The sequence below is a fragment of the Cygnus atratus genome, chromosome 19 (genome assembly GCF_013377495.2).
Source record: "Cygnus atratus isolate AKBS03 ecotype Queensland, Australia chromosome 19, CAtr_DNAZoo_HiC_assembly, whole genome shotgun sequence".
Lineage (NCBI taxonomy): Eukaryota > Metazoa > Chordata > Aves > Anseriformes > Anatidae > Cygnus > Cygnus atratus.
The window spans coordinates 1,413,806-1,436,659 of record NC_066380.1 but is presented as its reverse complement, the minus strand read 5'-3'; the positions used below and the strand labels follow the sequence as shown (position 1 = coordinate 1,436,659).

At 40.4% G+C, this 22,854-nt stretch overlaps 1 protein-coding gene across 4 annotated transcripts in view; it reads left to right on the top strand.

The window, feature by feature from the left end:
- Nucleotides 1-22,854, top strand: part of NEK6 (NIMA related kinase 6) — a 71,772-nt gene that overhangs the window by 35,776 nt on the left and 13,142 nt on the right. For all 4 annotated transcript variants that reach the window (XM_035555454.2, XM_035555455.2, XM_035555453.2 and 1 more), the window contains exons 3-7: nucleotides 5,508-5,648; nucleotides 6,587-6,649; nucleotides 9,858-9,968; nucleotides 13,503-13,611; nucleotides 14,859-14,966. In XM_035555454.2, the coding sequence (XP_035411347.1) occupies nucleotides 5,508-5,648; nucleotides 6,587-6,649; nucleotides 9,858-9,968; nucleotides 13,503-13,611; nucleotides 14,859-14,966 (532 nt within the window). The remainder of the gene's footprint in view (nucleotides 1-5,507; nucleotides 5,649-6,586; nucleotides 6,650-9,857; nucleotides 9,969-13,502; nucleotides 13,612-14,858; nucleotides 14,967-22,854) is intronic.

Below are 22,854 nucleotides of genomic sequence, written 5' to 3'. Positions count from 1 at the left end.
TTACTTGACTACCCGTTTGAAGGATAATCCATATTTTAAAAGTTTCCTTGTCTATGGTGAGCCCAGAAGTTCTTTTTTTTTTTTTTTTTTAATCAATCTGTTCTAAGTGTTCTCATAAATCCACACTGGAATTCCAACCTCAAAGTATACAAAATTCTTTTCAGGTAAGCATCATTGAGTGGAGATGGGTGTACAATTTGGGACATCATAAAAAGATTTGAAACAATGATGTTCATAGTAAATCATTGCTTATAATGTATACGTGTTCAACTGTAGGGGCTGAAGCTTCTCCATCTACTATCACAGATGTCTTTTAAAGGTGAAATTAGTTTACGGTAAATGTCATTCAGATGAAGTATGCACTTTAGAAGCAAGGAAACGGTTGCTTTAAAATTAATGATGCATTGCAAATATCAGAAAAAAAAACTTATATCCAGCGTGAAGATAATTAAAATTCAGGTCAGAAGTGTATGACTTAGTCAGGCTAAATTTTTTAATGAGATTTCAGAAAATTAATTGGGCGAGTATGTTTTTACTCTTCTGAAGAATATTTCATTTCATGGCTCTACAGGAAGATGCTTTTATTGGTATCTAAAGATTGTAGTGTGTGACTTTTTAACTGTTGGTTAACCGATCTTTAACAATTTTTTGGTTGATTAAAAATAATCTAAGCAATGTGCAACCTTGTAGCCACTTGTGCAGACTGATGACCAGTGCTGGTTTCCCACATGGCAAGCAGACAGCAGTAAAACAATTGAATTTATTATTAATCAACATTGCACAATGTATAAACCCTGAGCATTAATTAGCGGTGAACAGTCCCATTTTTTGGCTTATTCAGGCTTGTTTTTTGTCTTCCCATACCACTGGAGAAGCAGTCATACAGGCATTGCTCTGTGGCTGGTCAGTATTTTACTGGCCTTTCTGTTCTTAGTCTCTCACCGCTCAGCGTCGGCCTTTGCCTGAAACACCAGGCTAACGGCTGCAGGAAGGGCTGCTGGGGCAGTTCTTCCAGGACTGCTCAGGCTTTCTCTTTATTATTTGGAGATTATTTATTAGTAGATTTATTGGTCTTGCATTCAAAAGAGCAGAGGAGCTATGCCTTTCCCTTGCTCCCTGTGCCATTGAATGGAGAGTGCCAAATAAGCTGCTGAGCATCAATATATTGGAGACACTTTTCCTTAAAGAGGAACAAGTCTCTCAGTCGGGAGAACAGTTCAGGATATTTCTTTGGTGGCACTGTAACAGACATCCCTGAAAATGTGGAAGCATGAGTGGAAACTACAACCTATCAGCAAAGAGCAAGTATATAGCAAGGAATTTTTTTAGTACTGTCATTCTCTGCAATTGCTTGTGTTGCTTTATAATTTGGTATGTAGAGACTCTTATTCAGCTTTAATTAATTTCTTATCATTGCAGTTTATCTACTCAGGGGCATGCAAGATAAAATAACTTTTTTATTGCATTGTTTTGTTTTTTATATTACAAAACCTTGCTGATTCTGTTTTGCAGAACCTCATAAAACCTCAAATTTTCAGGCTGAAAGTTCTGGTAAACTTCTCCCTTAAGTATTTTGCAGAAGGCCGTCACCACATACTTCTGTGAGCTTTGAAATTTTTGCTTTTGCATCAATGATTACATCTAAAAGAGGACACGTATGCCAAAGATGTTGTCCAGAATAGCTTGCTCTTGGAATAATCTCTGTTACTTCTGAAAAATGAATAGCCTCTTTATTTGAATGAGGAATTAATTGACTTTAATCTTTGGCTTTTTTTTTTTAATAGAGTACTAGAAGAATAAGACTTCATTGTGTGGATAAAGAGAACAGCCTTTGTCTCGAAATGAGCTGTTCGCAGACTGTCCCTTTCCTACAGCTGCCCTGTGAACCAAAGTGTGCAAATAGCCAAATTGTCCAAATGTCTTCAGATTCCTAGTGATTCGCATTTTTTTCCCCTCCTATTTCTTCTTTTTTTTTTTCTTCCTGTAAGCTCCATCCTGGACCTTGAAGCTTGCCCTGCAGAGATGGTTGCTGGTTCTCCTATGTTCATACAGACAGAAACACTTCACTGACATAAGTCATGACACAAGTGACATGCATTTAAGGCCAGTCTATAGGGATGCTATTCTGAGGAGGTTGATATTTCTTAGGTGCGCTAAATGTGTGACATTATTTGTAGGAGTTACCTGCTTACATTTAAGTACAAAAAAGCACAAGAGAAGATTAATTTTAAGCAGATGTGTGGGAAGGTGGACTGCCCCATTCAATAGGGAGCTTTCTGATAGGGTTTGGTCGAACCTGGGCACGCTCTCTGGCTTATACTGCAGTCAAACATCTAGCCTGTATGAAAGCTCCATTGCTTTAATTAGGTCTGATAGGTTATGGTAGCAAATGCAAATCTAGGTCATTGCATATGTAAATGTGCAGCTGTAGTCCTGGAGGATGCCAGAACATATCAGCTAAGGTGTCCGGTCGTCATCCGGCATTAACTCCAGCAAGGCAAGCAGACATATGTTAACCATGCGAAAGCGGTTGGGACACACAATACGTCCTGTCACTTGACTAACATCATAAAATCACAGTACAAGTATTACTTTTATTCTGAATTCCAGGGTAGAAAATCTTTTGCTCAAACTTTCTTACTGCTCAAGAAGAGCCATGGCTGAGGAGGTGCCTATTCACAGTTAAGGGGGACGCTTTTATTTCTTTCTGTGTTTTAATGAGAAAAAAGTGGTTTGCAATTCTGTGTGCTGAGGCCTTTGTTCTGACCAGCTAAAGTGATTTGGCCGGACACCTCAGCTAATTTCCTTAGTAATTCATATGGAAGAGGTTGGGAAATTGCGATGTTCCTGGTTAGTTAGTTCAAGGTGAACAAACACTTGTGTGCAGACATTCTGCTTGTGACTTCATCGTGCAAAAAATGCAGGTAAACTGATGCGTTAGCACGCCCTGGCATGAGATGGGTGTTGCTGTATTACTGTCTGGTATATTGATGAGTATTATGGTTTATTAAATCTCTGCAAAGAGAGATTGTGATCAATTTAAACTGAGAAAGCTACAAGGGATGAGACTTTGAGTATTTGCTTGTTTGGTTTCATCCCATGTTGCCTCACTTTATTGATAACGATGCAGGCTTCCATTTGGTTTAGTACCTTAAAGGGGTCTGTATGTAATGATCAAGTAGCATTGAATCAACATTCTGCTTTCCATCTGAGGATCCACGAGCTGCTTTTTTCCCAGTCGGTGAAAAGATACTTCCATCTTAGTGTATGCATCTTCATTTCAATCTGTACACTGCTGTATTATAGCTCACAAACACGGTATAACTTCAAGCACGGCACAGGTGCCACAAGTAACCCCCCTTGCTTGCTAACACACACCGATTGCAGCTGATGTGTGGTCTGGCGGGTGGAGTTGTGAGGTTTGATGGGTGGTGACACTTCTTTGGGGTGGAGGGGAGGCCCATGTGTGTCTTGAAAGCGTAAACAAAATACATGCGGAAATCAGCTGCTTGTTTACGTGGGGCTGGCCTTTACGTACAACTGTGAAATCTAATGCAGCCTTTCTGTTCGTGCAGCCTCTTGTTTGTGAATTAAGGTTCTTACTGCACTGCCCGGAGAAAGAAACAAAAACCATTTCTCATAGCGTGAGGGTATTTATAGGCTCACAGTGACAGATGGAAAAATTTACCTATGGCTTTGGCGCTTCAAAAAGAATTATTCAGAGGACCACTTCACATGAAAAGGAGCAGGTTGGCTCTTTTAGGGAACTTAAGCTGAGAAATCTGCTGCTGGCCTGGAGTTAAATACCCAGTTATGCGCCTACTTCCATTAGCAGGCATTGGCGGGACGCGACAGCAGTGCGTTCCTGTGCTCTCTGCGGTTCCTAAGTCTCGGTGTTCCAGCCCAGCGAGGGTCCTCTATCTAAGGGGTGCAGATCTGCATTTGGCCACTTCTTGGGATGTGGGGTGGCATGGCACGGCGCGGCAGGGCAGGGCAGGGCAGGGCAGCTGGCCACCGAGGTGCGGGCAAGGCAGCAGCAGCAGGACGTGGTAGCCTGCTCAGGGATATATGTCCGAAGCCTTTATAAAAGCTAATCTTTTTTCTTGAGCGTGCCTGCATGACAGTAGTGTCCTGTTGTGGGGATTTATTTGTTGTGTTGAGGATGCTGTAAAGGTGGCAGTTGATTGATACAGTTTGTGGGTTAGAAATGACTACTTAGCAGGCTTTTACTGGTGAATTTTCTTAAAAATACTGAATGTTATAACTTTGTTTATAAAACCACTGCCAAATAACCATGATTGTAGTTTGGAGTCACACAAACCTTTACATTTAGGAGCTTTTTCAAATACTTGATTGATACTTTTTTTTATTATTGAATAGTGATAATTTTTATTCCTGTTGCAAATGAAACAAATTCAAACTTAGTTGTAAGAAACATACACTATAAGACATCGTCACTCTAGCTTGTATGTACTACTGGTAGAAGTTGCTGGACTGAAAGCTTTACTTGCATTTTAAATCTTATTTCCATTCCCAGCCCTCTGGGTTAGGAAATTACAGTAGCAGCAACAGTCACCTCCCTGAGCTTCCAGACTGCTCTTCCTGCACGCTTGCTGGGGTTGTCTGCTGAAGATTCAACTTAAACAACAGCTGAATCCCTGGGAAACTGTCCCCACAACTTCCCTTGTGTACTTGGCTAATTGCTTTTTGCGTTTTTCGGTGGGAACTCTGAAATGGCTCAAGATGTTGAAGCTTAAAAATAGTCTACTTGGCATGCACAACAACTTTGTCATTTATTTTCATAATTTTTTTCAAAAATTGTTTAGCGGTCACGTTAATTACAGAAGAGACCGGAATGGCTCCAGGGAGCAATTCCAGTCACTAGAGCCCCTGGTCCTTGTTCCGTTGTGTCTGCCTGCACGGCTGCATGCTCACCTGAGGCTGCGCCCAAGCAGGCATCGACACGTCCCGCGGTGCCAAGTAGGCAAAGCTGATGAGGGGGTGTGCGAGCGGGGAGACAGTAGTTTGGGGCTCATTAGCTACTTATATGGGAGGCAAGACTTCTTCCTTTTTAGAAAAGTCATTTAACTTAATTCAGCTTACCTTACTAATAAATTACTGGAAATCAATGCATTTATGGTCAGAATTATCTATGGACTGATGAGCCTGGAATAAATTCCTGAACATCACAAATGAGAGCACAAGTGCACGTACACTTGGAGTTGTTAACTCTGCTCTGTACAATCTCTGCTCTGGTGCAGCACTGCGAGGAGTGCACAAAGCAAATCGCAGGTGAGGAGAGGAAAGCCAGACCACTCCGTTGCCTGTTGTATTATCAACACCAGGTTTCTTTGTCTTTCTTGCCTTCCATCCTTGTTCTCCTGCACACAATTAGTCTTACAGACTACTAGTTTGGGGTCTTACAGGAGGCAGCTTGGGAATGCAAGTTTCTGTATTTACTATTGCTTTTTGTAGCTCATTGATTGAATTTCTTTTGAATTGAACAGAGACATTTAACATCGTACCCATACCGCTGCACGCTGGCAGACTTTCAGATAGAGAAAAAGATTGGACGAGGACAATTCAGTGAAGTTTACAAAGCAACTTGTCTTCTGGACAGAAAACCTGTGGCATTAAAGAAAGTTCAGGTAAGCATTTAAATTCAAAGTCTTACTGTTTAGCAAGTAGAATGGGAATGTTTTAGGTGTCTACATAGATTAAAAAAAGAGGTATCTGACTCAGAAGTATGTTCTTTGTCAGCAGTAATAATGCTATAAAATGTTTTATAAATTGAGAGCTCAGTGTTTGAGACCACTGGATGATCTGGTCTGATATTATTCTATAAATCACAGTTATGCAGTAATAGTAACAGCAGTGTAATTTCATATTTATTTTTAATTTAATTTTTTACCTTATAAAAAAGGTTTATTATTGAATGTGTGGGAGAGAACAAGGCTCTAATGGCCATTGTCATACAGGCAAGACTCTGTCGTCTCAACAGAGACCAGCTGCGGGAGGCGAGGGCAGGAGGGGCAGGTGGAGGTGCTGGCTCCTCTTTCCTCCTCTGCCAGGTGTTGGCGATACCTGGGTGTGCAGCGGCTGCTGGGCTGCTCAGTGGCCAGGCTCTCAAGTGCTGAAATAAAAGACAAAAGAAATGCTTGTGCTTGTTGGAGACTTTAGAAGAATTTCAGGAAAGCTTTCGTGCCAGCAGTATTGATTTGTAACTCAGCGTAAAGTATTGTGTACTGTTACTTCAAAGGGAAAAAAAAGTTTGTCTTTTATTTACCGTGCAAAAAAGTAGTAATTAAGCTAAATGCTGTTCGAAAATGACGACAGCAAATTCACAAGCTAGTATCTTTAGTTTCATCTGCTGCTTAGAATATTGACTACAGGTTCTACAATTAATTTTACCTTATGGCTAGTACTTTAGTGGTTTCAAAATAAAGAAAATGTTTCTCTTTGATCTGAGAGTTGTATGTATACTCATTAAGTAGAGGCTATACAAAGTGAGGGAGGAAAGGCAAATTTTTGTTAAGTAAGTTCTTAGTTTTTGTTATTTCATTTTAATCTGTTTTTACCTTTGTAGATTTTTGAAATGATGGATGCCAAGGCTAGGCAAGATTGCATTAAAGAAATTGACCTCTTGAAGGTAAGAATTTTACAATTCCTATTCTTCAATTTTTTGTTTTGAGGAAAAAATATTTTCAGGTTTGCCTTTCATAGTAAATAAAGCTCATAGGGCACATACAATCTTAGTAGACTGTGCTTTCTTTTGCAAGCTAAAATGCCTACATGATATAAGTTCTGTCTTACAGCATTATTTCATTGAGTTTTGTGCCAGTTGTGTAAGGAATCTATTAAAAATCTGTCATAGAAAAATACACCAAGTACTCTTATTTCAGAGAGGTATGCAAGTTCTGTACTTTGTATTTTGATTTGTTTTTCTCTTTAAAATAAGCTGATTAATGAACCTGCTAAAGGGATGAAGTTTTGCATGTCTGTCAAGTCATATGTATACATATACATGTGAAAAATGGTAGTTTAGGTGCAAACTCTGAAACCAGGCAGTGCTTTTTAAGTGGTTAAACCAGCTAATGATCTTTGCTTTCTCAATAATTTATTCCAAAACGTTTGTGGAAAATATGTACGCATTGCACTTTGTTGGCTCCAAGCCCATGTGTTTAAGTTAAAAACCTCTGTTTGTCTGAAATTAAGCAATATCCATGTTTATAATGAAGTCTTCAGTGGTAGTCTTCCAAGCAGAGTAGCGTGCTTGCAAGTTCTTGTTTGTGCATTTTCCTGTAGCAGCTGGAGCTCCCAGGGGAATGAGTTTCCATGATGCCAGCAGAGTGCAGCTCTGCTTTGAAAACTACCAGCTGATAAAATGGGATTGGTTTCGTTCATCCGGCTGGCTCCAGCGCCTGTCAGTCAGCAGCTGAGCGCGTCGCCCTGTGCCTTACGACAAGTAACATGTCAGAGCCTATCTGCAGCTGGTCTCCTGCTAATGGATAGCTCCCGTGCTGCCTGTCCTTACAGCACCGTGGAGGTGGCTGGAGGTGTGACTGTGGATGTGCGGGGACCGAAGTCCCCAGCGCTGCTGTGCCATCAGACTTTTTCGGATGCGTTAAAGAAATAGGAAATGTCGTTAACCCAAGATAAGGTGTTTGCAATGTTTTTCACATTTCAGGATTTGTGTGAGTTAACATACTTTCCTTCTGACAAAAGAGATTCCGGGTAGCCTTTGTTATGCTACAGGCATACACCGTTGTTACAGAAATAACCCCTGAGTCGATTTACTTATTTATAATAAGCTCGACAAAAGGAAGAGTGGAGCATGGAGATTTGGCATATCCAGAGTGCTCTGCCCAGCTGCTCTGGGAAAACAGAGTCCAAAGGTCTGTGAAACAAAAGGTAGAGAAAATGTACACGCCTGCATTCACACCTCAGGCGGGTTGTGGGCAGTCTCCCATGTTTTCCAGCAGAGGAAGGAGCTCAGTAAGGCTCCTTCCAGAGTGCTCGTCCCGCTGCTCAACCTCAGCAAAGGGTGGCGGCAGTTCCAGCTGCTCTTGGACAGTGCTTGGACGTCTGCTCCTCCAAAGAGCCATCGCAGAAGTTGGCGCGGTGGCACGGGTGTCTTGTTCGTGATTTTGTGTGACTTCACTGTCACAGAAGAAACGTCCCTCTTTAGAGCTGATGAGTTTCTTTAAATCAATACAAACTGTGTCAATAAAAAGTGCACGTTCGTTCTTTCATGAAAAAATATATTTAAAATCTTTGTGTTAGTTAAACAACATTTGTATGTGAGTAGTTGCGTTTTGTTATATGCAGTAAACTAAACAGAGGCTGCGGGGGGAAAACATTAGTGTGGTAATTCTCCAAAGGTGTGCAGTCTGCATTCCTTGTTACAGTTGTTGTATTTTGATGCGATTTATTGGCACTCGGTTCTGAGGTTTAGAGGAAGGTTTGTGTGATAGCTTGAACTCCCCGTTGCCTTTGGGAACTCAGGAGAGTTTTCCTATCAGAGCATCCTACAGAAGATAGAAGGCAACTCACAAGTCAGAGGCTTACCTTTATCTGCAAGAGCAGTATGCAATGTCCTGGTGTCGGCTGTGCTGTGTCAGCTCGTGCGATGCTGTGGGGGCAGAAAGGCATCCCGGTGTGCACACCGTATCGGTATCCATTCTGCTCCTGCTTTTGGTGCTTTCTTGCCTGGAAGTTGGTCTTTGATCGATGTACCTGAGGGCAGACATGTGAAAGAAATTTCAGCAGAAATGGTGGGCTCTGCTATTTATTTATTTATTATTTATTTAAGGCTTGGTCTGGTGGGAATGCTCTTCTCCTGATGCCTGCACATGGATCCCATTAACACTAATGTGCGTTAGTGTCCAGGCATCGCAAAGGAGAATCTATCCCCTAATGTGCATGCAGAGAGGCGTGATTAGCATGATGGATCATAACAGTGTTTCTTTTGGCTTTGTAACCCCTGAAATAGGCAGGTTGAGTCACAGCTGTTTAGTAGATGAAATGCTCACTTTAGTAGTTTCTAAATTTACTGCGTTTCTAAGAGCACAAGAGAAAGATAATGTAATGCAAAATGAGCAAGAGCAAGCGAGTAGAGAAATCTGGGTACTCCATTACCTTCTAAGCAATTAGTTTTCCATTTTAAGAAATTCAGATAAAATTTCCATTTTAATATTTTGATTTGTTGAGCCAGTTTCTTAATTTAGTCCTGTGAATAAAGCATAAGAATCTGAGAAGTTGCAAATTTTTAAGAAACACTGAGGGGAAAAAAAAAAGTAAAATACCAGTTGTGAATGTAAGAAAAAGCTATACCTAAATGAAAGTAATAAGTGAAAATGTAAGCATAAATAATGGGGATAATAGACTAACATACTGAATGTAATTTTTGTTATTTTACTTCCATCAAGATTTTTGTTGAATTCTACTCTTGTTTTTAATCTTGTTTTTAATTTAAGTACAGTAATCAGTAATTGATTTTTGTTTTTTTTTTATTATTATTATTATTATTCTAACAGGAAAAAAAAGCAGTTATTGCTTATTGAGTGTCTTTCAGAATGTTGCTTTTAAATATTTTGTAAGTTTACAAGAGAAAAGGCTGTTCCACCCTGTTCTGGGCCATATTGCTGCTTACACAAGACACTATTTTATTAAGCTGCACTTTTGATAAATGAACTTGTTTCTTACATGCTTTTTGTGTACAATAAACCAGAGCAGTTTGTAGTTGCACCTATTATCAACCGTTTTGCATAATGATTACAATAATAGTACAAGTTTTGTATCTTTGAGTTGTTATTGCATTGTTATAATTTTTTTTCTTGCACTTCCTCTATCTGCAGCAACTGAACCACCCCAATATAATTAAGTATTTGGATTCTTTCATTGAAGACAATGAACTTAACATTGTCCTGGAGCTGGCAGATGCTGGTGATCTCTCCCAGATGATTAAGGTAAGGAAGTGTCAGTTCTAAAGGAGCTACAAACAGTCAGGACTACGTAGAACCAGGAGGCAGCAGACCCGTGACTGATGCTCCTCTCGCGGTGCCGCCCGCCCAGAGGGTGATGGCAGGGCCGAGACTGAGCGTCTGCGGGCAGGTGAAGTGCAGCAGGGCCTGCTGCTCGCCCTGCCTGCTGCTTCAGAAGGGAGCAAGTCTCCGTGTGGTTTGGTGGGATGTGTGCCTTACTTTGCAAGGCTGATTTATCCCATCTGTGATTGATGAGGACATGTAATTATTGTTAGGTTCGGTGTTCACATAGCCTGTCTGCCACTCTGAAGACATTCAAGGAAGCGTATTGACTTTCCTTGCAACAGGGATTTGGGGTTGAGAAAATGTTTCAAGTACTTGCTCTTCTCTTATGTCGCTCTCAGGAATACTTGTATTGCTGCAAACCAGCTTTAGTTAAGCTGTTACCACCTGCTTTTATATTTTCTTTGACGTGTTAATCTTTAGACATACATCCCTTGTGAGAACAGATGTGTTATATCATGTTTGTTAGCACTCTCAACCTTCTCTCCATGTTTTACCTGCTTTTTTTGCCATCATTATTCTGTAATTATCATAAATGAATGTTTGGAAAGTTCTCCTCCTCCTTGTTGTCACAGTTAAAATATCTTATTAACAGATTTGTTTTCTTTGCCAGCAGAGCTATGAGGCACTAGGCCAAAGGCTGTCAAACAAGTTACCCATTCAGTCCGTAGTCAGTGGCTAAACTTACAGTTTCCATGAAAATCTGCTCCATCTCAGGGAAGAGTCCCCCTGGGCGAGCAAGCTGGGGGTGGGTGGTTGGCAGAGCAGTTCCTGGGGAAAGCCTCAAAATTCCAGATACTCCGCAGACCCCTAATAGCAGCAGCAGCAGCAGCCCCGGACCTGGGGTCGAGCTGGCAGTGGCCGAGGCTGGGAGGAGGCCGGTGCCTCGCTGCGGCAGCACGCGCCGCCTTCCTGGCCGGACTCGCCAAGGGGCAGGAGGCAGCGCTGGGCCTCGTGCCTGGGAGAGCTCCTGCCCTGCCCGTTCGTCCTCTTTCAGCACTGCGCTCGTCCAGCTCCTCATGTGTTTTCCCAACAGATCCTGGGAAGCTTGTGGTTCATCACAGGCTCTTAGTAGCTGCAGTTAAGGATTGTGAGGGTAGGAGTTAGGGCTGTGATCACGCTGGGATGTGCAAGTATTTTTCTTCATTTTTAAATCTTAGCTTTAAGAAGTTTTGCCAGCATAATCGTCAGGTATCATATAAAGTATTTGAACTTTTTGTGGTTTACAGTTTTTAGTTTAAGACTTTCCCTACTAAATGTTTTTTTTTTTAATCTGTTGGGGTTGGTTATTTCATTTTCTTAAAATTATTTCTTTTATGCCTTAATAAATAGGAGTTACATTTTTCTGCCCGTACTTAGGTTGATAGCTGGAACAACAGTGTAACTTGGATTTTTTCTGCCAATGCTTTCCAGTCTAGTCTGCTTTCCCATATGTTTATCACAGTCATGAGGAAGACAAGGCTTTTTAAAGGTCATATAAATGATGCCGAATGATCCTTCGGTGCAAATATTTGAATTCATCTTTTTAAGTAAAGGGTGGGGAAACAAAAACAGGAAAAAGAAGGAAAAAAAAAAAAAAACCAACAACAACAAACCCTAAAACCAGGAGGGAATTAAATTCTCCTCCTAAACATAGCTTGCAAGTAAAATTGACGAACTGAGGTTTGCTGCCTGCTCTTCTGTAGCGCCCTTGCTCCCCACCCATCCCTTGGGAATTTAAGCTTATGTGAGGATTTTCAGTTTCGGAGAGGCGGTAGGAACAGCAGTAACAACACTCTGAAGGTGCGAGAGTGATAAAAACAGGGACTGTCTTTGTCACGCCCCTGTTGCCTGCATTATTTATGAGGTATTGTAAAGCTGATGTAACAGAGTGCTGCTGGATAACCCACTGGAGAGTTGGGACTCTCTTGTAAATGTCAGGCAAGTCTTATTGGACATGACATTTAGAAAATTATCACTTGTGGTCTTACATATCCACTCTTAAATACTTTAATGAGAATTAAATAATATTATCGTGTATATAACACTTTATCCCTCACCCTCTGTAATTCCTCTGTGCTCTCTATCAAGTTTCAGTTTGAAACTGTTGCAAGCTGTCAGACTTGCTGCCTGGGGAATTGCACGGTCATGCCCCTTCACAGCTGATATGCAAAATAAAATTTGCCATTACTTGAGTCAAACACGATCCAGTAACAGCATTTCACATAAAATACAAAATGTGACAACGGACATCAGATGTCTGTGCTGAGAGGAAAAAGCACAAGTTGCAGAAAGGGGCAACAGCCAATTTCCTTCCTTTATTCTTGCTCTTGCATGCTGCTGACTGAAATTCTCAAGGGTATGATGCAAAAGAAATGTGATTGTAGAGTGCTAGAAGGGTATACAGCGTTTCAGAGATGGTCGTTATCCAGTCATACCTTGTATATCAAAGGATGAGAATAAATCCTAAACCACTGGAAGGGAAGCGTATTAGAAATGTGTTTTGTTAGTGTTCCAGATGAAGAACTTGCTCAGTATCAAGCACAGGAAGAAGCAATGAGAAGTCAGGGACCAATAATCAGAAGTAGTGCAATTTTGGGAAGCATCGAAGGAGGCTGTGGCACTTTGCACGATGTACACAGCTGTAGCGTGTTCCTGAAATGGAAAAGAGCACTTGAAGATGCATCATATTTAGCCTCCACTGGAGTGTACAGCTGATTATTTATTCCTGTAATAAGTTACTTGAGAGGAAGACTTAAGTATTGGAGATAACCATCCCCAAGATGCACTACTTCTTATTGCATGCATTTTGCTTATGATTATTTTGCCTGAGAGCTTTTAGCACCCAGAAGTCTATAGGGTCTGGACTCAACTATGCTTGGCACTGCAGAAGTGCACACAAAACAGCCTCCTTCCAAATCTGTGCATCTTGATCAGCAGTGTCTTTGCAATCTCACTAGAGAGAGTTCAGTTAATTTAATATTCCTATTATGCATAAAATAGAATATATTATCCTACCTGATCACAGAAGAAATATAGATACTTTATTGATGCTGTGGCCATCTTTTTAGAAGGGGAAACGTATTTCCTTATTGTTGTTAATACACTGTACAATAATGAATGCTTATGAGATTTTTTTAATGATCTTTTGTTACTTAAGGCAAAACATTTGAGACATTTGTTGTTTTGAGGCATTAAATATGTTTTGCAAGGTAATTAAGGAGATTAATGCTAATTATAATTGGTGTCCATTCAAAAATGTCAAACCTGTTTACGCATATTTTTCGTAATAGTTGTTAATGAGTGAACTGCACTGAAGTCTACATACAGAGAGAAGGAGTTAAAAGCTAATCAGAAGAAAAGTCATGCTGCTGCAGATTGGGAAGACACGAGCAACCTGCAGTTGACTAACACGAGCCCAGGAACTAGTCAAATATTTTGCTTTTCAACTGATCTTTTATTTATTTCCTTCCACAGTATTTTAAAAAGCAGAAACGGTTAATCCCGGAAAGGACGGTGTGGAAGTATTTTGTGCAGTTATGCAGTGCAGTTGAACACATGCACTCCCGCAGGGTGATGCACAGAGGTAACATTAATTCAGTCTCTTTTCACTGAATAATAATATAATGTTCCAATTAGTAAGCGCCTACATTCAAAAACAATTATGCTGATGTTCAGCCAATGCATGTTTAGAGAGGCTGGAGCTTGCAAGATGGATTTCTCCTTCTGTCTTTTTGCCTCATTGTTAAAGGATTCAGTCTGAAGTGAGTGTGGTATTCAGAAGATGAGCTGCTTTGTATTCCAGACACTGATATTAAGTAGAAGTGTCAAACTTGCCATTAGAAAAGTGTCAGAAGTAAAACGCTGAGACTACTAGATAATAGTGAACTCTAAGAAATAGTCTTCATTATATTAGTTGTGACCTTAGAGAGTTTAGAAGAGTTTTCCTGTCTTGGAAGCTTTTCTGAAATATTAATACAAATACGTCCCACACTCTTATACTCTGTTCTCCATTTTCATTAATTATTTTTGAATCTCTTGTCTTAGAACTTTTTGCTTTGAGCTTTATCCAAAAATTACATTGCTTCTTGCAGCATAACTAAAATGCTTTGTGAAGGACTTGTGCAAACATCCCAAAAGGCACTAATACCAGTCTGTGCTGCTTCTGCTATTTCCTTTCTCCTTAGAAGTAGTGAATTTTTAACCATTTTTTCAGCAGAGCGGTATCACTTTTGCTCCTGTATCTAACCCCTCATGTAGCTTGTCAGTTGTACCTGAATTAGTTCTACTATTGTTAGCTGAAATTTAGAACCATGCGTATTTAGTCTTTTGACTTGTGAGGAAATAGCCTTTCTAACCTGTATCCTGGCCTGGCTACTTGGGAAACCAGAATTCTAGTAATTTTTACACTACACAAGCAAAATAGGCTGTACAGAGCCCAGAATTTGCGTGTGGTAGGACAGTAATTTGCCAGTGGTATCAGGGGACCATGGCAGGCAGTACTGTTTCCTGCAGAAAATGATTGTTTCCAAAAGGAAGCAAACTTAAGCATTCCTTTGATTCCATCAGTTAAAGAGGTTGCTTCTATTGTGTTATGCTGTTTCCTATGACTTTTCCCTCACTGGTATTTCTTGTGTGCTGAGAAGTATATTCTGTATTGTGTGTGTGTATGAACTTCAAGTCACGGAAGACTCAGCCTATCAAAGTTGTGAAGAAACACGGTTCTGCACAAGCCTGTCCTGTAGAGGCAGCGCTCCGGGCTATGTTTCTATTGTAGTATTAGAACCAAATAACCTTTTGTGGCTTTGACCTTCTACCTTTTTCTTCTTGCAGACATAAAACCAGCCAATGTGTTTATAACAGCCACAGGGGTGGTGAAGCTGGGAGATCTTGGATTAGGCCGTTTTTTTAGTTCTAAAACCACTGCAGCACATTCCTTAGGTAAGATGATACTTCTAGACATTAAGCAAGCACTGCTGTATAGTCGTTAGCTATGATGTTCAAAGGAAGTGGTTTCTGTCCTCTTATTATGACAGAAGTTTGATTTGGTGGGCACATACTGTTGTTTTCTGTGATTTCCCTTTTAAATACTATTGAAACGTTTGGAGTCTTCATACAAAAATTACTAGATTTTTTTTGCTTAAAAACTCCACTTGATGGTTGGTTGTGTTGTTTTTCTTTTTTCTGGCATGTCTGGCCTGGTAAAGCAAAGGTAACAAATGCAGCTTTTCCACTCTAAATAGCATGCTTGCCTGCACTCTGCTTACTAGAATTAGGTGTTACACAGACAACTTTTTTTTAGCAGATGCTTCTCAGACATCTTCCCCTGAGCAGGGATTGTGATGGTGTGTGAGGTGAGGGAGGTGTTTAAAGCCCTCACAGCTTGTCTGTCCCAAAGAGGGACTTGACTTGAAGTTCAGTTTAGGCTTTAAAGATCCAAGTTTTCTTAATGCCTTCCACGTATCTGAAGGTTGTTTTCCTGCTCGCTATCTGTGCAGCTGATTGTTCCCACCAAAGCGTAGTACCCTGCTTTTATTCTTACTGAACTGTATCCTGTTTCCAGACTCTCACACTGATCACTCTGAAATTTTCTTCTGTACTCTGCTGTGCTCTGGCTCATCCCAGATTTTTGATATCCACAAAGGCAACAGCATTGCTGTGGTTAATGGATATCTTCAAAGAATTGGGGCTATAAGATGTTTTGCAGGACTTCACTTGAGGTAGCCTTCTATTTTGACAGTGAACTGTTTTCCGATCAGTTTTGCATCTGTGGTTTCATGTAGTTAGATTTCAAAGTTTGCTTATAAGTAAAGTTGTACGTCTTTGATAAAAGGTCTGTTAAAGTTATATCTGTTGCTTCTTTCTTTTTTAAATGAATAAATTTAAATGATATCACAGAGTTTTTCTTGAATAGTGCTACCTTCTCATGGGTTGCAGAGAAGTAATTTTTTGCATCATTATAAAATTACAATTGCAATAAGACTTCTAAAAAATAAGTTATCTACAAAATCTGGCAAAGAAAACTTATTTCTTACAGAAACAAACCTCTATGTGTGATCTTACAAGAGAAAGCAAAACTAGAAAACCAGAGTGACTATATGCTTTTCCTCATGTCTTGTAAGAGCATTCTTAAAAGAAAAAATGAATCTTACTGTATGTTTTCATCTCTGCAAGTTGAGGTATTGTGGAGAAATCATCTCTTCTGAGGAGAACGTATTTTCAACATGAATCAAAAGATAACTAATGATATTTTGGTAACGTGAAGGAACTACACAGAAACTACTTCTGCGTAGGAAAAAAAAATACTGTTAGCATTAATTACAATACTATAGGAAGGTATACAGTGTACACAGTTCATCCTTTGTCTTACAGTATAAAATATTTCATAATTTTTAGTTTTCCCCTGAGTGTCTGTACTCTGAGAGATGGCTGATTTTCCATTCTTGTTGATGTGGCTGTGTTTGTTGAGTCAGAGTATTTCTGTGTTCCAGCAGAGAAGTATCTTTGCCTTTAGCACGGTATCAAAGCTCTCTTACATTTAGTGCTCACAGTTGATTTAGGAACACATGACATGTTTGTTTCACTATTTGTCTTCATTTGTGCAATTTCCTCCACCGAGTGCAAGTCTTGCTTGATTGTTTCTTTAAATGAATGCAAACTTATTTGAGAATACTCTGTAATGACACTGGGCTTCTAAGTCCACTTCTAAGTAAGTAAAGAAGGAAGATGTATGCCTTATTTTATGTGTGCTTAGAAAAAGTGAGACATTTCTCCAGTTTACTTCCATAAAATATTAATTTCCCTTTGCATCAAAAGTTATCCTTGGATATGCACACTATATTTAATAGATTAAAATAAATCCTTTTCAGAGAGAGTTACAATCTCATCATCTGAACAGGCAAAAATATGACCATGTCTAATTATATGATCTTATCTAGCTTGACTGCTGCACTTAGTACATTAATAAGGATAAATTGGGGCTGGGAAGCTAGCTGCACATGTAAGCCAAGCTCGTGACCTTTACCAGGGTTGCTCTGTCTTAATTGAGAAAGCTCCTGTAGGAAGAGTTGAGCCTCTTCTATGTGAACGTTGCACTTCCTCAGACCAACAGCATCCTGGAAACAGGTGAATGAGTTGCAAAATGCTAACGGAGCAGCAGCGAGCGATTTTGGAGACAGTGTGCTGTGCTGTGGGGGCATGGAGAGAACACCATTTGCAGTGGTTCCTGCATACAAGTAAAAAGAATACTTTTACAATCAAAAAATATTGCACACTTGAAGGTTTTGGGTTTGGGTGTTTGGTTTTTTTTTTTGTTTGCTTTTTGATCATTTGCCAGACATACAGGATTTGTGGCAGCAGGAAAGATGCAGATCCTGGTTTTGGTTTAATGAAGACGTTTGTGTAAGTCGCCGTGAGTGATGCACGTGGGGCTGGCACAGGCCAGGCCCAAGCCGGAGCCGGGCCCCGTTGCCCTGGCAACCGCCCTGCGCCATCCTTTCTCTGGCTGCTGACCCATGAATCGAACACAGGGCCTATGCAAATACATTCATCCCTTTTTTTTTTTTTCCTTCCTTTGTATTTGCCAACATCAGACTGGCATAAAAGGGCATTCGACAGCACCATGACCTGCCTGACAGGTGTACCACCGGGCCATGGTCGCCGTCGCGCCAGGGATGGGAGCCGTAATTAGAGCAGGGAGCAGAATGAACGTCAGACGAATTACCAGGCAGCAGATCATATTTGTCAGGAAGGATTGCATACATAAAAATTAAGTGACAGTACATGCCGGCATAATGAAAGAAAAATGAAAGATTTGCCCATACACGGCGCAGGAGAGGCTGGTGAGCCTTGCATCAGGTGCAGGCAGCATGGGGCGGCTGCTGCAGGCAGCCGGGCACCTCCTGCCCACCATCCTTTCTGTGGCCATAACAAAACCGTACATCAGGAGAGGCAGAGGAGGATCCCTGATGAAGGCCAGGAGCGGTGGCATCCCTCCAGCAGTCAGGCTGCAGACAAACCCACCACTGCCCCACGCCATCCCTTCTTGGTGTGGGGCTGGAATGGTGGTCGGAGCTGCTGGGAGCTCTTGGCACGCATGGGCTTTGCTAGGAAGCTCTTAGATTTTTAGGTAATTGATGCAGCCAAGGTGGATTTTGTTTGCTGCTGTCACCACATGGTGCCTTGCCTCTTCCTTTTCTGGTGCTGGTGGATGCGGTTGGGGTGGAGTTGGCTGTCACGAGAGCTTGCTGGCACTGGGGCAGGGGCAGCTCAGCCTGCGATGAGGAGGAATTCTTTCCTTTTTCTCATTTTAATACCAATCGCTCTTTTCATGAAGAAACTTTTTTATGGCCTATTCATTTGCTATTTATAATGGGAGCATTTTATTACGTTTCTAGTTTTGTGTTTTTTTTTCTTCCCCCCGTTGTGTGGTACTTTTCCCCAGAGCCGCGTGGCACCGGTTTGCTGGCCCAGCTCGCCGCAGGCGGTGCCTGGGCTTCACCCAGGGCATCGCGCCCGGAGGCGCTGCAATGACGGCGGGGCTGCGGCCTGGCTGCGACACCCTGCCACTGCGGGCGGGCAGTGTGCCTCCAGGTGTTGTCTCCCTCGTTCGTCATTCACAATTTAACAGGGCTAGAAGTATTCCTGTTTTGTCTTGTCTTCAGTGTTTGCTCGTGTCCATTATTTATTTTGTTAATCTCCGAGGACGGCATCCAGAGGCATACCTTGTCAGTTAAGGTATTTCTAACAAGCATGTTGGAATAGCCCTGTCATTAACTTTTGCCATAAAACCTAATTACTTGTAAATATCATAATGATATTATAAATAGCAAAATATTTAAATACTCCATTTAAGACTTTGGAAAGCTTAACAATAAAATGCTAGATTTTGTTTCACTAGGATCTGTAATAAATATAGAGAATTTCCATTATTATTAAAATGGGCCATTTTATTGTGAAATGGTATAACGCTCATTTTTAGCCAAATAAACTTGGCATTATCCAGAGCTTCTGATTGGCTTTACATTTTGAAAACCAAAAAACAGCAATGATGGAAAAACTTTTACGCAGAGTAGTCTTGTTTTGGACCAGATGACTTATTATTTATTCTTGGACAAGAATAAACTTGGAGCAGATTCTCCTTTTGGGGGATGTATGCAAGTCAAACCTTCCCAGTTTAGAACATGCAACTAGCTGTGGATTGGTGTACGTGGGGTGTTGCACGTTCCTTCTGGTTTCTTGTTGGATATGAGGGTGAACGGGGAGTAACTCTGCAGTCATGAGAAGAGCTCTTTTATAAATAGATTGTTTGTCCTTTTTTTTCCCTTGGCTTGCCAAGCTATTTTATCATCTGAAGCAAAGTCACAATACTTTGATGGGCTTTTTTTTTTCCTTCAGATAGAGAGAGAGAGACACAAAAGAAATCTGCCTAATATTACAACAGCCAATATTCTGTGCATCTTGAGAAATTTTAGCTTTTTGGTATGTGCCTGAAGTACAGTATTTGTGTAAGAAATGATTGCTGCAGGTATATTGCAATACCTGCATGTAAAAATGTGACTGTAAAGACTTGGTAGAGTTGTATTTGTAACTTAAATAAATAAAATAAGAGAACTTAAAACAACTTCTACTAGAAAGAGCTGAAATACTATGCACAAAATACACTCTTTTGTAGGAATAAGTAGATTTATTTATTTATTTAACCTTTCATTGAGACAATTAGTGTGGGTACCTCACATAGAGATTTGAAATAGTTTAATGTACATTTTAGTGCTTTTGACCACGGTTTTATTTTTATTTTGCTGTCAAGTCTCTGCTGTGGAGGCAGCATGCTTGTCTCCTGTCAGGCACTCGCAAATTTTCCAGTACTTTTGGCACTAAAAAATGGCTAAAGCAAGAAAAGCACAACCTGAGTTGCTCTCTTTATTTTTCTTAGCTGAGTTGCTCAGGCTTTCAGTGTTTTTTTTGTAGTTGTTGTTTTGTCTTGGTTTGTTTTTTGTGTTGTTGTTGTTGTTTTGTTTCCTGATGAAAAGAAGAGCTGTATTATATCTAGTTTGTGTTATTTAATGTTTCTTCAGTATTCCAGAGAAGCTTATCCTTGACAGTTAAGAATATGGGAAACTTCATGTATTCTTATAGATCACAGACTAGGAGAAGATTAAGTCTCCTGAAAATATGACAATATATAAACAATTACCCAAAGCTGAGCTAATTCCCAAGTTATTCTTCTGGGAAAAGATGTGAAAATATACCCCAAATTATACAAACTTTTAGAAACTGATGCTTTAAAACCAGACTCCTTTTAAATAATGCTGTACGTTTTTCTTGGTGGCCTATGAGCTTGTCTGGAGAGATCAAGCAAGTGAGAGTTGTAGACTGTCATTTGCAAGTGGAATTGTTTCCGTGCTGTATTTGCATCACCTGATATTATTAAAACCTACTGAAATATTTTTTGTAACTGCATGTTCATGGCATACACTATAGTGTCCGGCATATTAAAGCTAAGCTAGTAGTTTTGAAAATACCTTAGTATTGTTTTTAAACTGAGTGGGTTTGTTTGTCTGTTTTTAACAACCAAGTTTTTCATGGGTGGCATCACTAGTTTTTGAACACAGTTCTTTGCCTGTTTCATTTGCAATGAACGTTTCAAAAATCACAAGTATTTCAAAACATTATGAAGTTTGTTTTGACAGGAGTGGAACATCTCGGTGACGAAGGAATGCTTTAATCAGTATTACCCCTTTGAGGCCCACGTTGCTCTCTGATATCTCTTGGTTTGAAACTGGGAATACTCTGTAAAGATATAATAAAGGTCAGAATTTGTTAGGTTCTTTCATATTCAGAACTCTGTTGCCGGCTGTGAGAAAGCAAAATGATAGATTCAGAAACACTGTTCAGCTCGGTATAAAGATTAGCTGGAAGATGCTGGTGAAGGCAAAGCAATAAAAGCTTTCCTAATCAATTGCTCTTATATTTTGCAGCCAAATATGGCTATGGAGTTTGATTAGTTTCAAGAGTTATGTTTTATAACACTTTAAAAAAAAAAAAGTGCAGAACTTATTAAAATATTTGGAAGTACTCTCTGCTGATTTCTGTCTAATGATAGTCTGCCTGAAGGTGTGTGACAGTGCTGCTGCAAGAGACTCATCTGTGGTACATTAAATTCAGTGAATGAGGCTCTGTAAGAGAGCTTCCTGAAAGTATGGATCAGATTTGCAGGTAGTCTCTGTTTGTTCCCAACTATATATGGGAGGAAAGGTATTTGAATTTTATTTCTGGGATAACTTTGCTGCCTTTGCCTGTGTTTTCCTGGTGAAACAAGAGACTCTGCTCTTAATTTAACTCAGAATAATTAGCTTTTCCCTAACTTGGGTGTTGCACCAGAGCTGTTCTGGTCCACATGGGTGTTTTAGCTGCGTACACACACACATACGTGGTGCTTGGGAAGGGAGGAAGAAATGTTGTTCTGGGGTCTCTGAAGCAGGCTGATATTCAAGTGAAGTGCTTCGACTTTCAGGAATAGAATGGAAAGATGCTTGCTTAGTCATACTCTTCTCTATCGTTTTGTGACCTTTATAACTTTAAAGGCATTACTCTAGCAGCTGGTGATTAATATTGAATCTGAACAATATTTTGTATTTTCAGCAGGGCAAATGCCAAAGAAAGTTTCTGATTAATAGTCTCCGATTAGACTATTCTTGTCAAATTGACTAATGTAATGCAATGGTGAGCCCTGACTGATTGCATTGGAAGTCTTGTGCGGTTCTCTAGAAGATGCTCATTACAGGAGATTCCCACATAATGTTGGACAGGCCATAAAGAGAATTGGGCTTGTCAGTCTTTTATCATGACAGTTATTTAAAAATTAATGCGTCAGTTTTGAAACGCGGAGCCCTGCTTGTTCGTACATTTGCTGACAACACTACAGTAATGATAGGTAAATGTGCAAGGTAGGCTTCATAAAATCGGATCAGGCATGGACTGCTCCACAGACCTATTAATATAATGGAACAGGCTAATGCACAAAAAATCAAATATGGACTAGAACGCACTCATCCATGTTGTAAACCCTGTCATTTTGCTTCGATCGCAGGTTGTTTTAAGGCATTATCCAAAACGACAATTTTAGCCTACCAATCAGACCCCTGCTAACATGGAAGGCAAGGCCATAACTTTAGAGCCCACACATTGTTATTTGCTCTGAGCTTGTTACACAGTGACCCAGAATAACTGATAGCAAGAACTGCTGGAGGCCACCACTGGCACTGTATCCTCTGAAGCACGCAGACATCAGGAAGTAAGAGTGGGAACGGTCTCCACGTTCCCTCCTGCCAGTTCTGTGTGCTGTGGTCCACCCGTATGCAGCTCCTTCACTCCCTGGTGGTGAAGGGCAGGAAGTTTTCTGTCTAGTCTGTTAATTTTCTTGTCAGATTTCAGAAGAGAAGAAGCATTGAGAAGTGAAAAGTAGCAACGTGTCGTACATGCTCATGTTCAATAGAGACTTCCAGAACTGTTTTCAAGAGTTTAACTAATCACTGGTTCTTCTACAGTTGCGTATTTTTAAGGAGGAAAATGAATCGGTGCTATTCTAACCAAGTGCAACTCTTCCACAGAAATCTGGAAACTGTATGGGAGTTATTAAGAGACTTGTGTTGTCCATGGTGTGCATTTTGCATGCACAGGGGAGACATCCATGGAAAGCCTTGCTGGATTCTTTGAATGAGTCCTGTCTGCTCAGGCTGTTCTCTGAAGTTACTCTGCAGTGTGTTAAAAAGTACTGACTATTGACAGAACTCTGGTCTAATCTACATGTAGAGGCCTTTCACTGGCA